The following is a 21657-nucleotide window of genomic DNA, read 5'->3' on the forward strand; positions in this document are numbered from 1 at the left end:
GTGGATGATCAACCTAGAATAAGCAACATTTCAAATTGAGCACGCAGCTCAATACCCACTTCCCATTAACATAGTTCCCCAAACACATGCAAAATCCTTATCTCCTACCCACCACAACCCCCTGGCAGAATACAGCCTTGCCTGAGGTTTTGCACCCATCTTATCCATCCCCTAGACTAGGCTTTCTCAACCAGGGTTTTGTGGGTGAGAACGATTCTTTTATATTTTAAATTTCTTAAGCATTTATTGGGTGATATGACCATATATAGTCATGTTGACCCACTCACTCCCTCCCAAAATGGCCAATGATGGACCTGGAGAGGGTGGGAAGGGCCCTGGGTTGGCATGTAGAAAACTATGCTTCACAACTGTACCCGGCATGATTGTGCCACTTCTGGGGTTTCTCGAAGCCTGAAGAATGTTTCAGGGGTTTCTCAATAGTAAAAAGGTTGAGGATGGCTGACTTAACTACTCTGCTTTCAACATCTCCTGTCTCCACCCAGCGTATCCCCCTCTTGATCCAGCATGCAGCAGCTGGATCAGCTCCCAGGTGTAATTGAGTGCAGCTTTTAACACAAGAGAGCATAGGACACTGAATACTGGAACAGAGATGGCAAAATTCACTCCCATTTCCCCCCAAATCAATGCTAAGAGACAAACCTTTTAGAAAGTCCAGAGCCCCCAGAGAAGGTTGAGGCATAAAAACAAAAATACATATAAAATAAATAAAAACAGAGAGCACAAAATTTGCACCTGTACATTACACCCAATTTTATTTATACAAAATGCCTTGAGTGAAAAACAAACAGTTAAGAGGAAAAACTGCTGATCAGACTCCAAGCAAGTCAGTCCCTTTCCACATCCAAAGGCAGGCCGGTTACTTGGCATTGTTTGCCCGCATTTTTTTCAGCCCTTTCTTGTTGTGTTTCTTAGCAAAGCGCATGTTCCTCAGGAACTTGGGATCAACCTTAAGAAGGGGGGGGGGGGGGAGAGAAGAGAAACATCATTCATTTGGCAACTTTCAAAGAAATTAAATGTGTAGCTTGGAGCACAATTAGCTGCACATCCTCCAATTTTTATCTCAATTGTATTGTGATGGCTGAATGAAGTTCCCTAATACTATGGTCGAAGAGCAGACGGTCATCCTCTCCTCCAATACCGATAAAAATAATGGGTGGAGATTTAATGCACGCTCCCTTCCCAGTGTTCTTTACACAAGTGAATAATCTTTGCTGAGACCATTACAACCTAACCAAAAGGCAACAAAATGATAGTCTAGACTATCATATATTTAGCATGTCCTGTACTTAAAATATTTGCATCCTCAGAATCAAGCGGGAGTTACTTCCAAAGGAGCACATTAGCACTTACCCCCTTCAGAGATTCATATCTATGTGACCTGGGCTTCTTAATGCCATTTCTGTGCCACTTGCGAGCTGTTGCAACGACACAATTATCACATTTAGAATAAAGATAGCAGTTAATGTATGTTTATATTCACTGTTTATTCCTTTCAGTGAGAATTCAGGCTAAATACAGATTATATTCATAGTTTTGTTAAATTTTTCAAACCTTCATCTTAGACTAGATTTACAGTAAAGTCCTTGAGCAGAGTTTATTTATTATTTTTATTTATTGCCCGCCTCTCCCCACAGGTTCGAGGCGGGTTACAGCGTCTGGATAAAACCCCAATTAAAAACAGAACAAATACAGATACAATCCAATCCAAACCCCATTGGAAAAAAGATGCTGTGGCAAAAATCCTCCCAATAGTATATCCTGGAGGGGAAGGGTGACAGAGGACACAGATGGAATTTGCTACCGCCACTGTTCTCTTATTCTAAGCCCACTAGCTTTAATGGAACTTAAAAGGATGTGACTTTGCTTAGGATTCCATTGCCAGATGCCCACCATTTTGCAGTTGTTAGTGTTTCTGTGAATTTTATTCTCCAGTTCACAATCATTAACTACAGTTTTGTTAATACATTTTGCTTTATATCTATATCTGTACAATGGCCATTACTGAACATTCAAACATCACAGCATATTTAAGTCAAATTATGACTAGAAGTGGCGATGCCAGCAATTAAGATTAATTATGTCCCTTATGAAAAAGGAGTTATTGACCATGATGCCTCTCATTGCCTGCACAAACTTACACTGGTTGTGAGTGGTGTGATTCTTGGACTTGGCCATAGCTTAAACCTGTTGAGAGAAGAAACTATCAGAGGCATTCCTATCACACATACACACTGAACAATCATAGCTATCCCTTCTGAGTTCTGAAAATACAAACCTTTTCTTTTTCTTAAGGCTTCACTGCACATCCTATCGGAAATTCATGATCAGACATTAACTTGTTTTTAGTGTTTAAAAGCAACTGTTGCAGTAGGGGTTGGATCAGGGCTGAAGTGGAGGAGTACAGCCTCCCCCCCCCCACCCATTTCCCCACACAGGAACAGGGAACATTCTTATCAGCTCCACTAAAGCCAGGCACTCCAACAGTACTAGTCCTTTTAATCTACTGTAGCTAATAACAGCTTTTATCAGAGAAACTGCATGGAAGAAGTAAAAACCCCTTCCTCAATTGCAAGAGTGGGCTCTGCAGGCTGTTTTTATAAACATTAACAGCTTCATCATCTCAGACTGGCTTTTAAAAATGCAAGTGCTGCTGGATCAGGCCCTGAGATCCATCCAAACCAGCATCCTGTAACCATTAGGTGGATCCTCAAGATGCCCTGGAAGGCTTACAAGCAGAGCATGTAAGCACCCATCTTATACTACGGTCTGACCCTAGCACAGCTTCTGACCATACAACATGTGTAACTTCTACCTATCCAGCTACTACCTGTTAACAGACATGCTCCAGTTAGTCCTGTCACTATAAACCACTTAAATTATTGGTAGGCACCACTTTTCATCGTTGTGCGCAACACATAAATATGAATTCCACACATGCCAACCTAACATCTCAAATCACGTGACTACACTGCAATCTCCAAAAGGACATCAACTTTATTAACTGGCACAAGATGTAAGGCTGATGACTTCTTAAAGTGGATAAGGCAAAATCGCATTCATGAATATGAGCTACCAATTGTAAATGGAACCCTCACGTCTAGTGGGAGTGTAACTTTGGGGATACATCGCAGAGGACACACAATGCTGGACTAGAACTTTGGGTTTAATTCAGGGTGGCAAAACTGGGGTTCTGCAGATATCCATGGACTACAGTTACCATGAGCTCCTGCCTGGCAGGGACGCATGGTAATTGTAGTCCTTTGGCATCTGGAGAATCCCAGTCCGACTCCCCCTGGTCTAATCCTTCCGGGTTGTGCTCGTGGTCTTAACGCCCAACCGTCCCACCCAAGAGAGCGATGCCACGAAGTCCCCAGGCTCCCCCCGGCCATCATGCCATCTCTGTCTCGGATTCCTGCCGGAGACACCAGCCAAGTCCTCTTCCCGCGCGCTCGCCCACCCCCTCGCCGGCAGCAGGGGGCCGACGCTGAGCCCCGCCTCTCCTCAGCCGCCCCAGGGACCCCCTCGGGGAGGATGGCGCTGGATGGCGGAAGGCAGCTCTCACCTCCACCTCCACCGCCGCTCCGTCTACAACCGGAAGAGAAGGAAGGCTCGCGAAGCACCCTGGGAAGGAAAAGGCCCTCCACCATAGAGCCCAGAAGCGGCAGAATGAACGGCAAGGAAGAGCTGTTTGATTTCATGTCCGGCCGGAAACAGGGACCGTCGTTGGGAAAGTTCCGCTGAAAGACGGAAGCGAAAAGCGCCCGTGTTTTGGAAGGAGGGAAACGGTAGCCTGGGCTCTTTGCAAGTTGTTTCTCAGGGTCTGATTCTTCCAAATAAACAACTTCTGCCAGCTCATGGAAATCTTTTGTTATTGTGATTTATTATTTTAAATACATTTCTTGTAGCTGCATGTGTCCTGATCTGAGATTACAGGACGTTCTGCGCGTCTATAATAGAACCCCCGCAGTGACTTTTGCAGGCTGGCTCCTCTCACGTTTATTTTCGTTTATTATTACTGCGCCATCTCCTACTGCAGTAATATTATCAGGCGTAGTACAGAAAGGGCTTGTCTATATAGCCATACTACAATCACCACACCCACTGCTGTCAGAGCTAGTTTTTAAAAGCAAACTACGATTTGTTCTCAGGTGCACTGAATCTGAACTTTTACAACACCGTTAAGTCAAATTTGCAAGCTTTTCTCCCATCACTATGAAGATAAAACTTTGTACAAATCTGGCACCAGAAGTTAGGGGTTTGGGGAAGCTGTCCAGGGCTGCCGATGTTTGCACAAAAGTGACAACAAGCTTTATAAGAAAGATCTGGTTTTGTTTGAGTGTGTGCTTTCCAAGTTGAGTGTGTGCATAACAACTGTTGAGGCTGTGGTATTTTAATAAAGCTGTAGACATCATGTAATTAAAGAGCTGCTACTTCTTTGCACATGTTCATGTTACGCTTATCAGAATTGTGAAGAATATGTATCCTGCAAGGTTGTTACTTCAGACAGTGCCACAACTGGACCATTTCTGCCTGGAGGCATAAAACATGTGCTGCCTCCTGCTTCCAAATGTGTGATAGGAAACCACACGTTTGCATGTTTCCTAATGGGAGATCCCTCCCATGTTATCCTGCTGCCTTGTCGCGGCATATCCTTTCCTGACAAGGTGGTGGAGAAGCCTAAAGTGTGGACAAGCTGCATTTCTCTCACCGCTCCTCAGGTTGTTAATCAATGCAGGCAACCAATCCCTTCACAGTGCTTATTTTGGGGACTCAAACTTCCACCCCCCTGAGTCCCTAAATTAATTTTAAAGAACTACTTCTGTGTTGCTGTGGGGAAACGCCACAAAAGTAAAACATTTTTTAAAAATAACGTTCACTTCCGCATTGCTACAGGATCACACAACAACAATAAAACATTTCCTCAGTCCCTTTTTGGGATACTTTATATAATGGTCTCTCTTTATGTTCGGGTAGATTTGTGATAGGCTAGCCATGGTATCTGAACCCTGGTGTTTGTGTATTCACAATAAAGATTTAAAACACAGAGCACAGATGCCAAGCTAATAGGGATATGGATGCTCATCACCCCCCTTCTTTCCGCATTCATACCCCACCGCCAGAAAACACAACTAGGAATGTGTTTTAGCTACCCAATCCCAATATACTGTGCACAATGAAAAGAACATTTTATTTGTACTGAGAGCACATCACTTTGTGGTTCTGTAGCAATGTGGGCTGTGCCATTTTTGGTTTTTTAAATTTGATCTGGAAGAGGGGAGGGGCGGGCACGAAGTCGAGCAAAACACTACTGAGACTGTCATGTGTTTCTCCCTTCAGATGCGCTTGCCCCTTTTTGCACACCAATTTGTAGTGCAACACAAAAGGGAAATTGTTTTTTTTTTGCAATTTCCCTTATCACAGAGCAAACCAGATGAAAACTTGTGCCAACTCCTCACCGCCACAGGTTGCTGCCAATGTCATGTGGAAACAGCAGCAAAACCCATGAGCAATGAAAGGCTATGCAGGGGCAAATTCCTTATGCAGAAATGGCCCTGGTGTAGCATTATATAATGGCTGGTCAGTTGTGTTTGGAGGTGGGAAACCCATATCCCTGATCAACTATGAAGTTCACTATGCAAACTGGCACTTGAATGCACTATTTGATCACTGGAAATCAAGGGTTATGCCTTATTATATGTGATGGATTCGAATATTTTTTACCCAAAGATATTTACAATTTGTTTTGAGGTATTGATTTCATAAAAGTTTTCCTGATCTATTTATTTATTTCTGTTTACATTTTATACATTTACCGTCTTACTGTTCATCAGGAAGCTCTCCATATTAATCTCTTCTCTGATATAAACTCACAAGATAGCCTTAGGATGAGCTTCAACTGTGTGGTGGCAATAATACTGACCATCCTTACAAGGTTACAAGTGAAATCTTTGAATGCTTTACAGTGTTATATGAACGCCAAGTATAACATTATTAGGATCTTCTCAAACATTTATATATTATGTTACTTCCTGAAATCTCATTACATTGCTCTCTTTTTCTCTCTCTGGTTATGACATTGCCCTCTGGTCTCTTTTTTCAAAACAAGTATTGTGAAGCTGGGAGAAAGGTAGAAAAAGCAGGACAGCTAAGAAAAGAGTCTGATCATGCAGGGTTGATCCTCCCTATGACCGCCAAGATAATCAGGACTGCTGCAGCCTTAAATTCCTTGAAGGCCCAGCAAGCACTGGTATAGTAATGTATTTGTATATTTATGGTACTGGCCCAAGCTAGCCCTCCAGCACCATTCCTCATGCAATGGCCCCTACTTCCAGGGAATCTTACCAAGAGAGCTGCTGATGCTAGACAGGTAGCAAAGTGGCTTGTGCAGCACCATACCAGGCTGTTTGCACATTTCCTTGCCATGGTATCTCCTCCTTTCAGGTGAAGCAGTTATGTTATTTTATGTAAGTGTACAAAAATGTATATAGGAAAGATATTGAGAAGAATAAAAACTCACGCCTTAGAACACCAATCTAGAACTAGGAATAAATTAAAAGAAGCATCCCTGGTTCTTCCCTTTCTAGGGAAAAATACTCAGAAAATGCTCTTAGGTTTTTCATTACTCATAAGTTTAAGCAACCTCTGAACAATCTTATCGACCCTAGAAAAGCATTATTACAACTTGAAGCAGGATACATTACTTTACTAGATTCTGTGACTCCTGGAGATCTTAATTCCCATTAGGCTCTTTCTTGTTTCTTATAAGTTTTTAATAAGTAATTTACAGGATTCCCCCATTTATTCATTGGGGTATCAGGTTCATTGTTCAGTTTGTTCATTTAAAATGTTTGCAAGAGCTCACCTTTATGCATGCACTGATAGATATTAGTGACAAAAATATTTTATTGGCTTGGAAAGACCTGATTGCATAGAATGGGTGAGTTTATATTTTTTTGAACCTGTAGACATAGACTTTGTTCTGAATAGATTTTCTGTCATTAAGCCTTGTTTAACATTATGCTGTTGCTAAGTTTTTTATTCAAATCTTCAGCTTAAATCAAAGGGCACACAATAGAATGTTAGCCCTCTTAACTTTTTAACTTTTACTACAGAGAAACCTTGAAACCTTCAGAGGGTGAGTTTTTTCAAGTTTTTTGTAACCTTTCATTTTTTGAAAAGTTTAACTTAGCATGTAAAGGTGAACTCAGTATAGGAATAGATTCAAGTGGGTAGCCGTGTTGGTCTGAAACAGCACAACAAAACAAAAATCAGAGTCCAGTGGCACCTTTAAGACCAACAAAGATATAGGAAGTAAATAACGGACATGGTTGTAAAGATTGAGTCTTTGTATTAAAAGTTGGTTACCCTTTTTAATTTATGTAAATTTACACTTGAGTACCGTATTTTCCGGCGTATAAGACGACTGGGCATATAAGACGACCCCCCAACATTTCCACTCAAAATATAGAGTTTGTTACATTACATTACAGTACTATGGGCCACTATGGGCAGCTATGTCTATCCCAACTGAAGTGCACCCGGCGTATAGGACGACCCCCCCACTTGGAGGCATGTTTTTCAGGGGGGAAAAGTAGTCTTATACGCCAGCAAATACTGTAATACTATTGAGGATTATTATTTCATTACAATGAAAAACTGTTTTATATAAATTTTATTTTATTTTTAAATAGAAAATAAGATATACAGAAAAAGAGAAAGTAATTGCTAATTTTGCATAGATTTTAAGAATATATCCCAGTGTCTTTGGAATTCTTCTATTGATCTTTGGTTTACCCTATTTGGTCTATTATGCACGGCCGCTGAAACGGCGGCATGGAGAACGCGCAGGAGGAAGAAGCGAAGCAAACCGCTTATACATGGGATGGAACGCAACGGCGGCACAACCCAGAATATCTGATTATGCAGGCGGCTACTCCGGAGCTGCTTCTGGTTGCGCCCTGGTCCCGGGAAACTCCACTTTCTTCCGCATCTCGCTAACACAGCTTTTTCGGCGGCATATGTTGACTCTGCGCCTGGTTGCCGCCTGCAGCTTGCATAATTGGTGATTTTAGCCACCGCCATTCCACCCCGAATGCAGACCTTCCACTCCGTGCATAATGGGTCTTTGTGAGCTTTGCTATTACAGCCAATTCTCTAAATTTCTTACTCCATGAGTATCTGTAATTCTTGCTGTTGTTTCCATCTGGAGGCTATAATGAGTCTTGCCACAGTTGTCGCATGGAAAATGAATTCTGCTCCTTTTTTGGGAGACATAGAGGAAAAACACTCAATATATTCTTAGGCAAAAGAAGAAACTTTCATTGGAATAAGATTTACATTTTTTCATGTATTTTTATCCAAAAATAAACCGCCCAGAGCTGCAAAGAAATGGGCGATATAGAAATCTAAATAAATAAAAATTTAAAACTAATTTACAATTCCACCACATGTGAAAAAAGGACCCAACAGTCTCTTGACATTTTTAGCATTTACCATCAGTTTGTTTTGACATTTTACTTATAGCTTTAGTTGTTAATGCCATCTAAAAACATTGTATACCAGTTTTCTCTCAATGCCTGGCTTTTAGTTAGCTTTAAGATTTTGCACCATAGGTGTTCCCAATCCTCCATCATAATTGGTTCATTCAAATTCTGCATATATTTCACCTTGCATTTTTTGACTAATTCAGCCTTAGTTTCATATGTGAGAAGCTTATAAATTCTACCAAATTAATTTGCCTTGAAAATCTCTCAATGCTCCTTTCACTCTTTATGCCCATTGCATATGTGAGCCAATTCACGATTTCCCCTTCTTGTTGAAATTTTTGCCAGCTTTTCATTTTCCTTTCTTCTTCAACAAGATATCTTATTCTTTCTTTATACCTTATTCAAATCTTTATCAGACTATTACTGAATTGTTTTTTTTAGAAGCCTAATGTTCAGAATATATGGAACAGTGTTTATATGATAAATATTGTATTTTGATTTCTTCTTTTTCTATATTGAGACATCTGGAGAAAGTGTCCTCTTTGCAAAATGGGGATTTCAGCTAGCACCTGCCGTGTCTGTGTCTTCTACATCATTAAATTGAACGTACTGTAGAAGAGTTATGAAAAGGAATAACTGGAAAAAAATACAGTTTTTGTTATTATACTATTATTTGTTCCAGTACTGCTTTGAAGTTTCAATATGATGTCACTATTGTGAATTATCCTTGAGTATTTGATTTGTGGGCGCACTGGGATCTTTCCATCCTCTTTTTTGCTAGTTTTTGGAATACCTTCCCTTTTTATGATTTATTTTCTTCTAGGAATGCATGTAGTTGTTCCACAACTGCTCGCTCAACCACTTTGCCCAGGAGTGCGAAACTGGGTGGTAGCTGGCAGCGTCGCATGGATCTAAAGATGGTTTCACATTGAATTGCTGCGCATGTTTCTGTCTAGCATCCACGCAGATGGTGATTTGACAGGGATAACTGGTGGCATGACCAGTGCGGTTCCTGTCACTCTACTCAGTCACCAGTTCCAGCCTCAGGTGGCCAGCCACCTAAACTCAGAAGGCAGAGGCAGAGGCCTCCAATGATGACGATAGGGATCAAGAAAATTAATCAAGGAGCAGGCAGTCCTTTGGGTTTGTTAGTCCCAAACCGTATAGGGCTTTGAAGGTCAAGACCATTACTTTGAATTGTACCTGGCAGCAAATTGGAAGCTAGTGTAGGTAGGCCAAGGCTAGAGTAAAATAGTCCCTGGTGACCCACTCCAGTTAACATCCTGATAGCAGGGTTCTGTATCAGTGAAAGTTTACTTTTCAAGGGCAGCCCCATATAAAATGCATTGCAGTAATCTACTCTAGATTGATATCCTGCTATTACAGCTAAATGTTAAATGATGTGCAAGTCTTATTAACTTCAACAAAGCCAACAAAATTGTTTACCCAAGATGACAGGAAGATGGCGCCATGCTAGCCCGTTCTGTAATGGGCTCCCGAACCAAGCAGAGGGCCAGGAGCAGAAGCACCTGGCAGACCTAAGTGAGGTGCGCAAATCTCGCTCGCTGGTCACCCCAGGAGCCGGGATCCTGAGGGTCCTACAGATCCGTGGAGACTAAGTTCTCCGGATCACCGCTGCTTGTGTTCGGGGCATTAATGGCGCCGCTGTTGAAAACAACTTTCTAATCTTGAAACGACCAGCTGCATAAAATCCTGCATTCTTCTCAGGCTATCTCTCCCCAGCTTGAATAATCAACACAAGGAGCGGCAGTCTGGCGAATTACCAGCATAAAGACTGTGAGTTCTCTGCTCGCTTTCTCTTTCTCTAAAGCCAGGCGCTAGCCCCCCCCTTCTCCCCCCCTAACCAATTCGCAAGGGAATTATTTCCTCAGACGGGAGGCAAACCAGCTAAATACACTTGTTAAAATAAACAAAAGAAAGAGCTTAAGATCTTACGACAGAGATTGACTAACTGATAACTCCTGAACTCTCGCGAGACGCCCTGTCCGTGATCTGCGATTAGGAAAAAAGAGATGGCTGAAGCAAGGAAGGAGGCAAAAGCAAGGGGGAAAAAGAAACAGATTGGGGGAACAGAAGTAGGAGAGAAGGAAGGTGACATTGAAAACCTAACCAATGCACAGATGTATCGCCTATTATGCAAGGGCAATTCAGAGATATTGGAAGCAGTCAAAAAAGGAGATTCAAGACATCAAGAAAGAGCTTTCAGACAGAATCGATGGTTTGAAAAAAGTAGTTGATGAAAACACAACTCAGCTGGCAACACACCAAACGAGAATCCAACGTCTGGAAGTTAATCAGCAGGAGCGGGAGAGAGTGGCAGAAGACAAATTCGAAGTCCTGGAAGTAGAATCCAAAGCTAGGAACATAAAAATCAAAGGCGTTTCGGAAGAATTTGGGAAAATAGACTTGAGGAAGGAAATCACCGAAAGCTTGGAAGATTATTTAGAGGAGGAAGACATCCGGATTGACAAAGTATATAGAGTTTATTCAAAGGCGGCCGCACACAAGAAACAACCAAGAGACATCTTTGTAAGCTTTGACAGCAAGGTTGTAAGAAACAATCTACTCAAAAAGCATCAGGAGACGCTGCTGAAATTGGCGGATCAAGAAGCACAAATTTTTCAGGACTTACCAGCAGATACATTACGGAAAAGAGCACAATTTCATTTTTTTGCAACAGATCCTAATTGCCAAAGAGATAAGATATTTTTGGAGAATTCCATTTGCCTTGGAAGTGATACTACCATCGGGAAGAAAAACTATTTGAATGCTCCAACAGGCTTAAGAGCTTGTGGACAACCTGTATCGACCTATACTTACCACCTCTAAGTACTCGCTCCCAAATTGAGGCTCTCTGGAAGGAAATTTCCCTCATAAACAAATACCCTACTGCACTGCCTCTTATAGGAGGTGATTAAACGCTAGACTAGGACATAAAGATGACTCACTGGCTAACAAATTTCAATATACATCCTCACCTGCAGAAAATGAACAGTACTTCCCATCACGCTTATCTCTAGATCCGATAGCTAATTTTGCTGGTCTTTGTCTCTGGCGTGTTTTTAACAAACTAAATCTTACAATTTTAAATGGCTCAGCTCCTGAAGACTACCCTGGTCATTCTCCTTCTGGACGGTATCCAGATCCTCTACCATTTTGCAGTTGCCCCAGTTCTGGCAAAATGAGTAAATAAATTTGAAATACTTCCAAGATCTGAAAATGATCACTTACATCTTACGATATTTTGCAATCCTGATAGGAACTCTGTAAAGCTTAGGGATCTTACCTATCTAGACACCTCAATCGTACTGGGTAGACAAAAAATCAAGTGGAGCTGCCAGCTAAAAGATAACGTAAATGGGTGGCTAAATTCTCATCAAGCCAAACTGATTCATGCCAAATTGACAAACCCTAGCGACAATGACTCTATCTTTGTTGCATATGGGGAACTTATACAAACTTTAAATCCTTTGCTCTCTAAAGCCAACTCAAAATGCCACCACCCTAAGCCCCAACCGGCAAAATGGTTTGACCAAGAATGTGTGGTAGCTAAAAAAGAATTATTAAGACAACTTAATGAATTCAAACTCAATCCATCTCCTCAGCTGAAAACAAGAGTATTGGAAAATAAAAGAGCCTTTAAAATCATTATTAAAAAAAAGAGGGAGATGATGATGGAGAATTGGAGGACCATAATTGAAGCCACTAAATCCAACAACACTGCAGAATTCTGGAAACTGACCTCCTCACATTCAAATCTAGATCCCCATCTTGCATCCAATACTATTGCAACTAAATGGATGCAATTTTTCTCTGTTCTGTATAATGACACTCCATCTGAAGTGTTTGCACCTGAATCTTTAGATATAATTCCTCAATGGCTGCAGGTCGCCATATCTGAAATCAAACAACTGATACAAGAATTAAAATGTGGTAAGGCTCCTGGCAGTGACTTTATCTCCCCTGACCTATTAAAATCTAATATTGATTGGTGGGCCCCTATTTTGGCATCACTCTTTACATATATAGATCAAACTGCACAAATCCCATATGACTGGGGAATTATACCCATCTTCAAGAAAGGCCTCAGATCTGAACTATCTAACTACAGACCAATTAGTCTGCTAAATGTGATCTCTAAACTGTATTCTAAACACCTGTGCCTTAAACTATGCAAGTGGCTAGAACAAGAAAAAATCTTAGAAGATGAACAAGCTGGCTTCAGACCAGGGAGATCAACCATGGATCACTGCCTTATCTTACAATACTTAATCCATAAACATGTCACAACAGCTAAGGGCTCCCTATATGCAGCTTTCATTGATCTCAAGGCTGCTTTTGATACCATCCCAAGAAACCAATTGGGGGCCAAGCTGGCCAATTCCTCCATTCATAAAAGGCTGCTACATTTGATGGTCATGCTACATGACACCAGAATGCAAGTGAGATTTAGCAACGAGGGTAACCTAACAAAACCAGTGAACACTCAGAAAGGCGTGAGACAGGGTTGTATCCTAGCCCCCTTCTTATTTAACTTCTGTTGACTTCTCAATCAAATGCTTTCAGAACTCTGATATCCATGCCCCTAAGTTGGACGATAAGAAAATACCAATCCTTATGTATGCAGATGACGCTGTGATCCTTTCACAAACCAAAATTGGCCTTAAACATGCTCTGCTTATTTTAAGCCAACAATGCAAAGAAGAACATCTAAATATTAACTATGAGAAAACCAAAATAATGCACTGTAACAACAAGTTCCAGAAACATCGCCGGTATATTGATGGGCACATAATTGATCAGGTTAAGTGTTTTAGATACTTAGGAGTCAGCTTCCAATATAATGGTGGCCATTACGCCCATATACATTTGGTAACAGATTCCGCAAACAAAAGTGCTCTAGCCATCCTTAGATTCTTTCATACCAAAGGTGGTAAATTTATTCCAGCAGCCCTGAAGCTTTATTCTGTGAAGGTATTAGCGCAAATCCTATACGGTACCCAATTGGGTCCTTACAGGAGCTATGTGCTGCTTGAAAGAGTGCAATCAAAATTTTTGAGAGACCTTTATAAAACATCTAACTGCACACCAAATGTTGTTCTATGCCAAGAATCTGGCCTTCTGAAGGTAGAAACCTGTGCTTGGCTGAAAACCATCAATTACTGGCTAAAAATTTACCTCTAACTCTTATAATGGATTGCAGTCTCTATTGATAAAATATTTATATGGGTCAATCGACTGAATAAATAAACTAAAAACTTATCTCAAGGCTCCTCAGGGGCAGGATCACCCAAGACCTCTCCAACAAGAGCGGAAACCACAAGCTGATTAGTTCAACTTTGCGACGCCAGATCATCCCATTCAACACAAGCAACAGGAACACAAGCCACCCTACCACAAGGAGCACAAGGAGCAATTACATCAACACGAAAGAATGGAGAAGCTAAAGGTGCTTTCCGTCAATGCCAATGGTCTGAACTCGCCGGCTAAACGTACCAAAATTTTTTAAATGTAATAAATAGGTTCTTTTTATCATATGTGGTGGAATTGTGAGAAAGCAAAAAAGTATTGGGCCAAAATACATATGGTGTTACAGGAAATATTTAAAATGCAGTATCCAATGAAGCCTGAATTTATGTTGCTAAGAATTTATGTTGCTTTACCGAGTTCTTCTAAAATCCTCTTCTTCTATGCAACTACGGCGGTGCGGTTGGTGTGGGCGAAGCATTGGAAGGCGACTGAGACCCCAATTATTTCTATATGGCTAGACAAATTAGTGGACTTAGCAAAAATGTCAAGACTCACTAATATGGCTAATAAGAAACCACCTGAAGAATATGACAAACAGTGGAGCAATTACCTGGACTTTCTTAAGAAAGACAGCAGTAACTTTTAGGTTAGGGTGAATATGCGATGGGAACTGACTATATACTTCTTAAGATAATATCAGTCTATATTCTCATATGTATCAATAATTATCTTGCTAGCTGGTCATTCTTTTCTTTTTTCATCTTTCTGTAAACGCTTCATATATAATAATAAAAATAAAAATAGCAGGAAAAAACAAAACAAAATTGTGTCACACCAGAGTTGCATCTTTGAAATGAAAGTAATGGCTGAAGAAAGTGACTGACTATAGTTATCTAAATGCAGCCTGCCTTTACTGGCTGAGAGTGCATCAGCCCCCAGGACAGGTCTCCACCTCAAAGCAGGGCCAAGTACTTGTATGCCGGTATGATTGAGCATAGACTCCTATACCAAAAGGGAGGTGGGGGATTGGGTGCAGCCAGAATCCATGGATTTGGAGCTGCTGAGCCCAAGCGAGGTACCAGTCCCAGCCCCTGTGTTCAGTGTACCAGAGCCTATCCACCAGGACTTGTCCAGTCCCGAAGGCTCACCTGAGGTAACGCAGGCAAGCCAGAGTGACAGCATACCATCAGGTGAAATGCGGGGGGGGGGGGGCAGCTACTGGAGGTCCTTCTTCTGATGATTAAACCAAGCTGCTGGTAGTTTGGATTCAGCAGGGTAAAGCAGTCTGGCTATACTTAAGGAGGAACACAGGGTGTGGGCCTTCACAGGTGCAATGTTCGTGTTCCTGGCCCATCCATCTGGATATCTGGTTTCTGTTTTGTGTCGGTGAAGCTTTGTTGGACTGATTCATGGTTCTGACTTTGGCCTGCCTTCTGGACTCCCGTCTATCTGCTCTGGTAATCTGCTTCCTCAACCAGTCTCCTTGTATACTTGCTCCTCCGCTCGCCTTGCTCAGCTTGCTCCGTGTCCTTGCCCTCCCTCCCTGTTTCTAGACTGCTCTCCTTTTGATGACCTTGCACTACTAGTGGACTCTGTCTTATCTTGTCAGATCTGGGCCTATTCTGCACACAATAGATAATGCACTTTCTATGCACTTTAGGAGTAGATTTTCCTGTTTAGCACAGGAAAATCCAGCTGCCAAAGCACATTGAAAGTACATTTTCCTATGTGTGTGGAATGGGCCCTGGACTGCTTCCTTCCTCCATAAGACCCCGGCCTGCTCTGGACTTTGCTAACTAGACTGATTTGGACTGTGGCTTCCGGGTCGTAGGCACAATGTCTGTGCTTTTAGTTGTGGCCCGGCAGGGTAGCACACTAAATTAATAATAGTCTGCTAGTTCTTATGAAATACCTTTTGGACAAGACCCCCACCATGCTTTTCAGGCATAATTATAGAGGTACCATCAGTTTAAGCATAGTAATTACGAAGGAGAAAAGAAGTGGATTTAAAAACTACAGCAATTGTCCCTATTGGATGCTTTAAAAACCATACATTCCTCAGTTTTTAACTCTCTTTTGTTGTTTGGTGAGAAATGCATTAAAGAGAACCAGAGTGATTTGACTCACTATCTGTACAGGGGGTAGTGAACATGTTAGTCAGAATCTGGCTGTGAAAGCCACAGATTCAACACTTTGAATTGCAGAGACACATTCCCCCCTTCTAATCTCTCTCAATTATCCCAATTGTAGGTGTTATTTGTAACAGTAGGAGGCAGGAGCTCTTTGGAGGGTAATTTTTCTCTTGATGGATTCTCTTTGAAGTCCAGTCCTCAAGTATCCACTCCAGACAGGCTCTAAAGTTGTTTTCAGTAAGTGGCACTTCATTTTTTATTTTTTGCATTTCTCACGTCTGTTATTTGAATGAAGGACCTATCATACTCAGTGGACGGGGAACATCCTAAGTTCAGTCCCAGCATCTAGTCATATGGAAGACCAGCCTGAGACTTTGCCAGTCAGAGGAGACTGTAATGTCCTTGACAGACCAATGGTCTGACTGAGCATAAGGTAATTTCACAGGGGAGCCAGATCCCCTGTTTGGGGTGGGGATCCTCCAGTTTCAGGCTACATCCTTCCCTCCTAAATTAGCCTCCCTGCAAAGGGAAGCATGCAGGAAATTAACACAATGTAGTTACGTAACCTGGAAGTGACATAGGTATGTGAGGGTTGTTTGGGATGGGGAGAATGCTCTGGTTTTTGGGCAAAACTCAGTGGTAGAAACCCTACTATATAGTTTTGCCCCTAAACCAGAGCATCCCTCCTGAAAGCTCTGATATGCCCCCATCGTTTCTGGGTTACTTATGCACATCAGGTTAATTTCTGGAATTCTTCCCCACTGCTGTCAAGTGCACCCCTCCCCATCCCACTCTCCCCATCCCAATGGACTGGGCAACCCTATAGCTTCATGAGAATATTCAATCAGAATTGCCTCTTCACATGCATTAACTGTGTCCACAATGTTCATATTTCAAACTAAGGAGAAAAGGAACTGTTTTTTTTTACCCCGCTGAAGGAGTCTCTAGCTGGTTTGTTTATTTATTTATTTTATTTATGTGTCACCCCTCTTGAACTCACCATCTCAGGGCAGTGGACATCTTAATCGAGTTGCATTCATCACAGTTTAAAATAGATTAATTAATTTAAAAGTTTAAAATTACACTTAACAAAGCTGCCAACACCATTGATACACAGTATTTACATCAATGTAACACAACAAGGACGTAAGAGGGGTTTAGGGGAGGGGGAGATGGGAGAGAAGAGGAAGGCCCGATAGTTGGTCTAATATAGGTCCTAATCGGCCTCAACCATAGGCCTGGTAGATCTCCTAACCCTCCTTTCCCCACAACAGGCACCCTGTGAAGCAGAGAGCTCTGAGAGAATTGTGACTGGCCCAAGGTCACCCAGCTGCTCCTGCTCTTAACCACTACACAAAGCTACAGCTCTACAGCCCTACATCAAAACTACTTCAGTTTACGTAATTCAAAAGAAAGTCCTATTCACTGTAGTAGAACTTTCACCCAGGTAAGTATACATAAAATTGCATCTCTTAAGTCTCCCATCCCAACATATTGGTGTTGTTCATAAGAAAATGTCACACAGTAATGAATGGAATGTTGAATATTTGAGGCCACATTCAAGTATCATTGACGATATGACAAATATTCTTTAAGCACGGAGAAATAACACTACACCAGTTTTGAAGAGTTGCTTATTCGGTCAGATCACAGTATTCTGAATGGCAGTAGCTCTTCAAGACCTCACAGAGGGAGCCCCCCCCACTTATCCTTCTAAATGCTTCTTTAATTATAAATTAAATGTAGAAACTAGTACTGCCTATCTGCACTAGGCCCATATGCAAACTAGAAGAAGAATTGGTTTTTATACTTCACTTTTTACTACCTGAGGGAGTTTTAAAGCAGCTTACAATTGCTTTCTCCTCCTCTCCCCACAAAAGACGCCCTGTGAGGCAGGTTGGTCTGAGAGAGCTATGACACAACTGTTCCATGAGAACAGCTCTAACAGGTCTGTGATGAGCCCAAGGTTTCCCAACTGGTTTCATGTGGAGGAGTAGGGAATCAAACCAGCTCTCCAGATAAGAGGCTGCTGTTCTTAATTACAATACCAAGCTGAACAGCAAGTTAATTTTGGGTGTCTTCCACAGAGGAATGGGGTTTTGTGCTTTCCCCCTTGTTGGTATGGCTACAGATAAAGTGCAGCAGCAATGGGGCTTGAAGCGCCAGCCGATTGGGCCCTCCGCTTGTCAGTCTGGGGGGAAGGGGCCAATTGCATGCAGTTGCCAAGTGGCCATCGGACTGACGAGTTGGGAGGCGCGAGGTGCCTCCAGACCAGCCCACCCCCCAAGCTGTGCTGCCTTCGGCTGACAACCACCATTACGGGCTGCCCGCCAACAAGGAAGGTAGGCACCCACCCTTCTCAATCCCCAACTCTTCCCCCCGCCATTCAACCCCCACTCTGCCACTGCTGCCTCCCTGCCCCCAAACACCTAGCCACCCACCTCTTTCAACTCCCAACTCTTCCCCCCACCCCCCTTGTGACTCGCCCCCTCCAAACGCCCAGCGGACCCTTCCCCCCTTCATTCCACCCCTGCCCCGTCCCCTTTCATGGCACCTGCCTGCCTGCCTTCCTCCCAGCATTCCATTTCTCCTTCCTTCCTTCCTTCCTTCCTTCCTTCCTTCCTTCCTTCCTTCCTTCCTTCCTTCCTTCCTTCCTTCCTTCCTTCCTTCCTTCCTTCCTTCCTTCCTTCCTTCCTTCCTTCCTTCCATCCATCCATCCATCCACCCCGCTAGTGCCCATTGTATTTTTTGCACAGCAGGCTTAATTTCATTATATCAATATACTGTTGTAACTATAGGTATAGTGGGTTCTCTGAATTCCCAACTTTCATTAAAAAAAAGAAGCAAATATAGCTCCTTTGGTTGCAAATATTTTAATTTATGTATCTGCAGAGAGGAGAGAATTCAGGTTCTGTGGTTATAAAATGCTCCTTTTTTCAAATGTTGCTGGGGCTGATTTTTCAAAGGGGAGAACAGTATGGCAGGAAAGTGATCTTTTGCCTTTCCTCCTGCTTCTTTTTCTGCTAGGAAATGCCAGAAAGGTCAGTACTTTTTTTCCAGCAAGAGTCAAAGTGGCTTAGGGTGGTATTGATGTGTGTCAGACTCAGATGTGCTCCCCCCCCAAAAAAAATTGCACTATATTAATATAGAACAAATTTTGAATCCAGTAATTTCACACCAGCAAAGTTTAGTTCTGATTATAAACTTCCGTGTGCAATGCATACATTGAAAAAGTCTCTGCCAACCATTGTACATAGCAGGGGTCGCCAGACTGTAGCTCTACAATTCCCATGAGCCCCTGTCAGCATGTGAGGGGGGTGGGGCTAGTTGCCAGGAAAGTAAATTAGCAGACAAATAATAAGCGTTAAAAAATATATGAGAACTGATTCAAGTGCATGAAAGCTCATACCTTGAATAAAACTTTGTTGGTCTTAGGGGTGCCAGTGGACTCTAAATTTGTTCAAATATGAGAACTGACTTAGCCTGTGTAGTGAGCTAAGAAACCAATATATCTGTTAAGCATTTAATGAAACATGCTTGCTTTTTAAAACCAGAGGTTGGAGGACTTATAAAAATATCTGATTGTCCAGAGTTTTCTGGAATTGTTATTTGCCATTGAAAGATTTTTCCTATTGGAAATGCGGCTCTGTAGGAGTTTGATCCAGAATGTATTGCTGCAGCAGAAACATCCACACCAGTTGTAGGTGCACTAGCAGTTTGTCGCAAAGAGCACTGCCGTTACTGCCAGTTACTTAGTCCTCTGTACATCTATGCAGAGACAGGGACTAGGCAGCTATTATAGGCCCGTGATGCCCTCAAGGGGGTTTAGAACCTGTTGTGTGGACATTCTTCTAAATCACATATGGAGATTCAAAGGCAGTTCTTTATGGTTCATTTTGACATAAACTGAGAGAAATTCCATAATTTAGGCTGGTGATACTTTGCTATCACATAAACAGATGCAAAGGTCACTAACAAAACAGGTTTGCCAACAATCCTGATGAAGAGTGCTTGCACTCGAAAGCTCACGCCCTAAATAAATCTTTGTTGGTCTTAAAGGTGCTTCTGGACTCTGATCTCATTGAAAAAGTGAGAGAGAAGGGATGAAGCAGGAAGGGATGTGAAGGAGTAAAAGTGCCACTAGACGGAGCTCTTGCACAGATGATAAAACACTGGGTTGTTTATTTTTCAGGTGGTCACTAAAATCTATTTCTTCCTTGGTATAAGAGAACAGGGTAGACAGGTTTTTTTCAACCAGGGTTTCATGAAACCCTGCAGTTTCTTGACAACTCTGGAAGAGTTTCCCAAATGGGTGGGAGTGAATTAATTTTTAATATATTTTTGAATTTGTTAAACATTTATCCAGTGATATGACCATATATGGTCATGTTGACTTTCCCCCTCCCCAAATAGCCAATGATGGGCCTGGAGGAAGTGGGAAGGTGAGGGGCTCCAAGTGGGTGTGTACACAACTATGCTTTCCATTCAGCACATTCACATCACTTTTGGGGTTTCTTGAAGCCTGAAGAATGTTTCAGGGGTTTCTCAATGGTAAAAAATTGAGAAAGGCTGGGGTAGCTGCTTTAAAGGCTTTGCTGATGAGATACGAACTTTTGAAATAAACTTCTAGTTTCTTGTTCATTCATTCATACCCTGTTTTACCGTTGGTGGGCAAATGGCAAGCCTGGTTTTCAGGTATAAGAGTGAGATGTCTTCAAATGACTACAATTAGTCTTAAGACTAAGGGAGATCATGAGTATTGCAGGTGGAGTTCTATTAGACACAACTGTATTTGAGCAGCTGATTATAAAACAAAAAGACCATTTACTGTGATGGATATATAAGATTTTACTCTGGCTAGCTGCGGAAGATGAATGAGAAAAAAATGTATGATTAAGTGGATGCAAAACCTTAAAGAACAGATATCTATGCAACAACGGGAATGACTATGGGGAAAAGATATCAAATTTACAGACAGTAATAGAAAATTGATACAAAATGTTTTTCAAATAGTATATAACACCAAAGGACATTGAGAAAGCACATAAAAACTATGAAGGAAAATGCTGGAAATGTTGAGACATGGATAGAACTTTCTTTCATATGTGGTGGACTTGTAAAAAAGAAAAAGAAAAAAGATATGGGAAAGAAGTACAGCAAAAAGTGCAGAACATATTACTTTAAATTTCCAATGGAAGCCAAGAGCATACTATTAAGTGTTCTGTCTAAAAAATTACCAAAAATTTTAGAAGAGCTATAGAAATACATGGTGACAGTGACTAGAACTATTTACACAGCAAAATGGAAACTAGACATCTGTCCACATTTAAGAAATAATGGCAAACTTAACAACCTATTTGAGAAATTGGTCAATCATAAAATTTGAGGACAAAAGGTGTGTTTATTGTGTGTATTATGCTAGCAAGAGACAAAGATAAAGGCGGGAAAACATCACATACAAATATATAGTTATAAAATAGAAGTGGAATTAAGATCTGTTCTAAATGTAATATCCTGAATATAAATGGGTTCTTTATATGAAATATATAACATACTTTCTTTTTCACCCTGATATACTATTTAAGGTTATAATGACTATGTAGAAGTGGCAAAAATACATAGTAATGATGAACTCAGAGTTGTAGTCAAAACAGATGAATTGTGAAGTTTGAAACTTAAAACTTAAATGGTGGATACCATTGTAACTTGAAACAAATAAGAATTATTATATTTTATAGACGATAAAA

General features: G+C 41.5%; 1 protein-coding gene across 2 annotated transcripts; it reads right to left on the reverse strand.

The window, feature by feature from the left end:
* Positions 1-746: 746 nt before the first annotated feature.
* RPL29 (ribosomal protein L29) lies at positions 747-3683 on the reverse strand. 2 transcript variants are annotated; one of them, XM_077325822.1, is made up of 4 exons: positions 3584-3683; positions 2160-2205; positions 1372-1436; positions 747-967 (listed from the first exon to the last, which is right to left on the reverse strand). In XM_077325822.1, the coding sequence occupies exons 2-4, from the start codon at positions 2194-2196 to the stop codon at positions 878-880; spliced, it is 192 nt and encodes a 63-aa protein (XP_077181937.1). In that variant the 5' UTR covers positions 2197-2205; positions 3584-3683; the 3' UTR covers positions 747-877. The 2 variants fall into 2 exon arrangements, with proteins under 2 accessions (XP_077181937.1, XP_077181938.1); XM_077325823.1 differs by lacking the exon at positions 3584-3683 and adding an exon at positions 2297-2318.
* Positions 3684-21657: the final 17974 nt, after the last annotated feature.

Source organism: Paroedura picta, chromosome 3 (genome assembly GCF_049243985.1).
Source record: "Paroedura picta isolate Pp20150507F chromosome 3, Ppicta_v3.0, whole genome shotgun sequence".
Classification (NCBI taxonomy): Eukaryota; Metazoa; Chordata; class Lepidosauria; order Squamata; family Gekkonidae; genus Paroedura; species Paroedura picta.

What these genes read in the sequence shown, in the direction of transcription:
- RPL29 (XM_077325822.1), bottom strand. Translation starts at nt 2,196, where the DNA reads ATGGCCAAGTCCAAGAATCACACCACTCACAACCAGT. An exon ending in TCACACCACTCACAACCAGT is followed by an intron (nt 1,437 to 2,159) that starts GTAAGTTTGTGC and finishes TCGTTGCAACAG; the next exon opens with CTCGCAAGTGGCACAGAAAT. An exon ending in GATATGAATCTCTGAAGGGG is followed by an intron (nt 968 to 1,371) that starts GTAAGTGCTAAT and finishes CCCCTTCTTAAG; the next exon opens with GTTGATCCCAAGTTCCTGAG.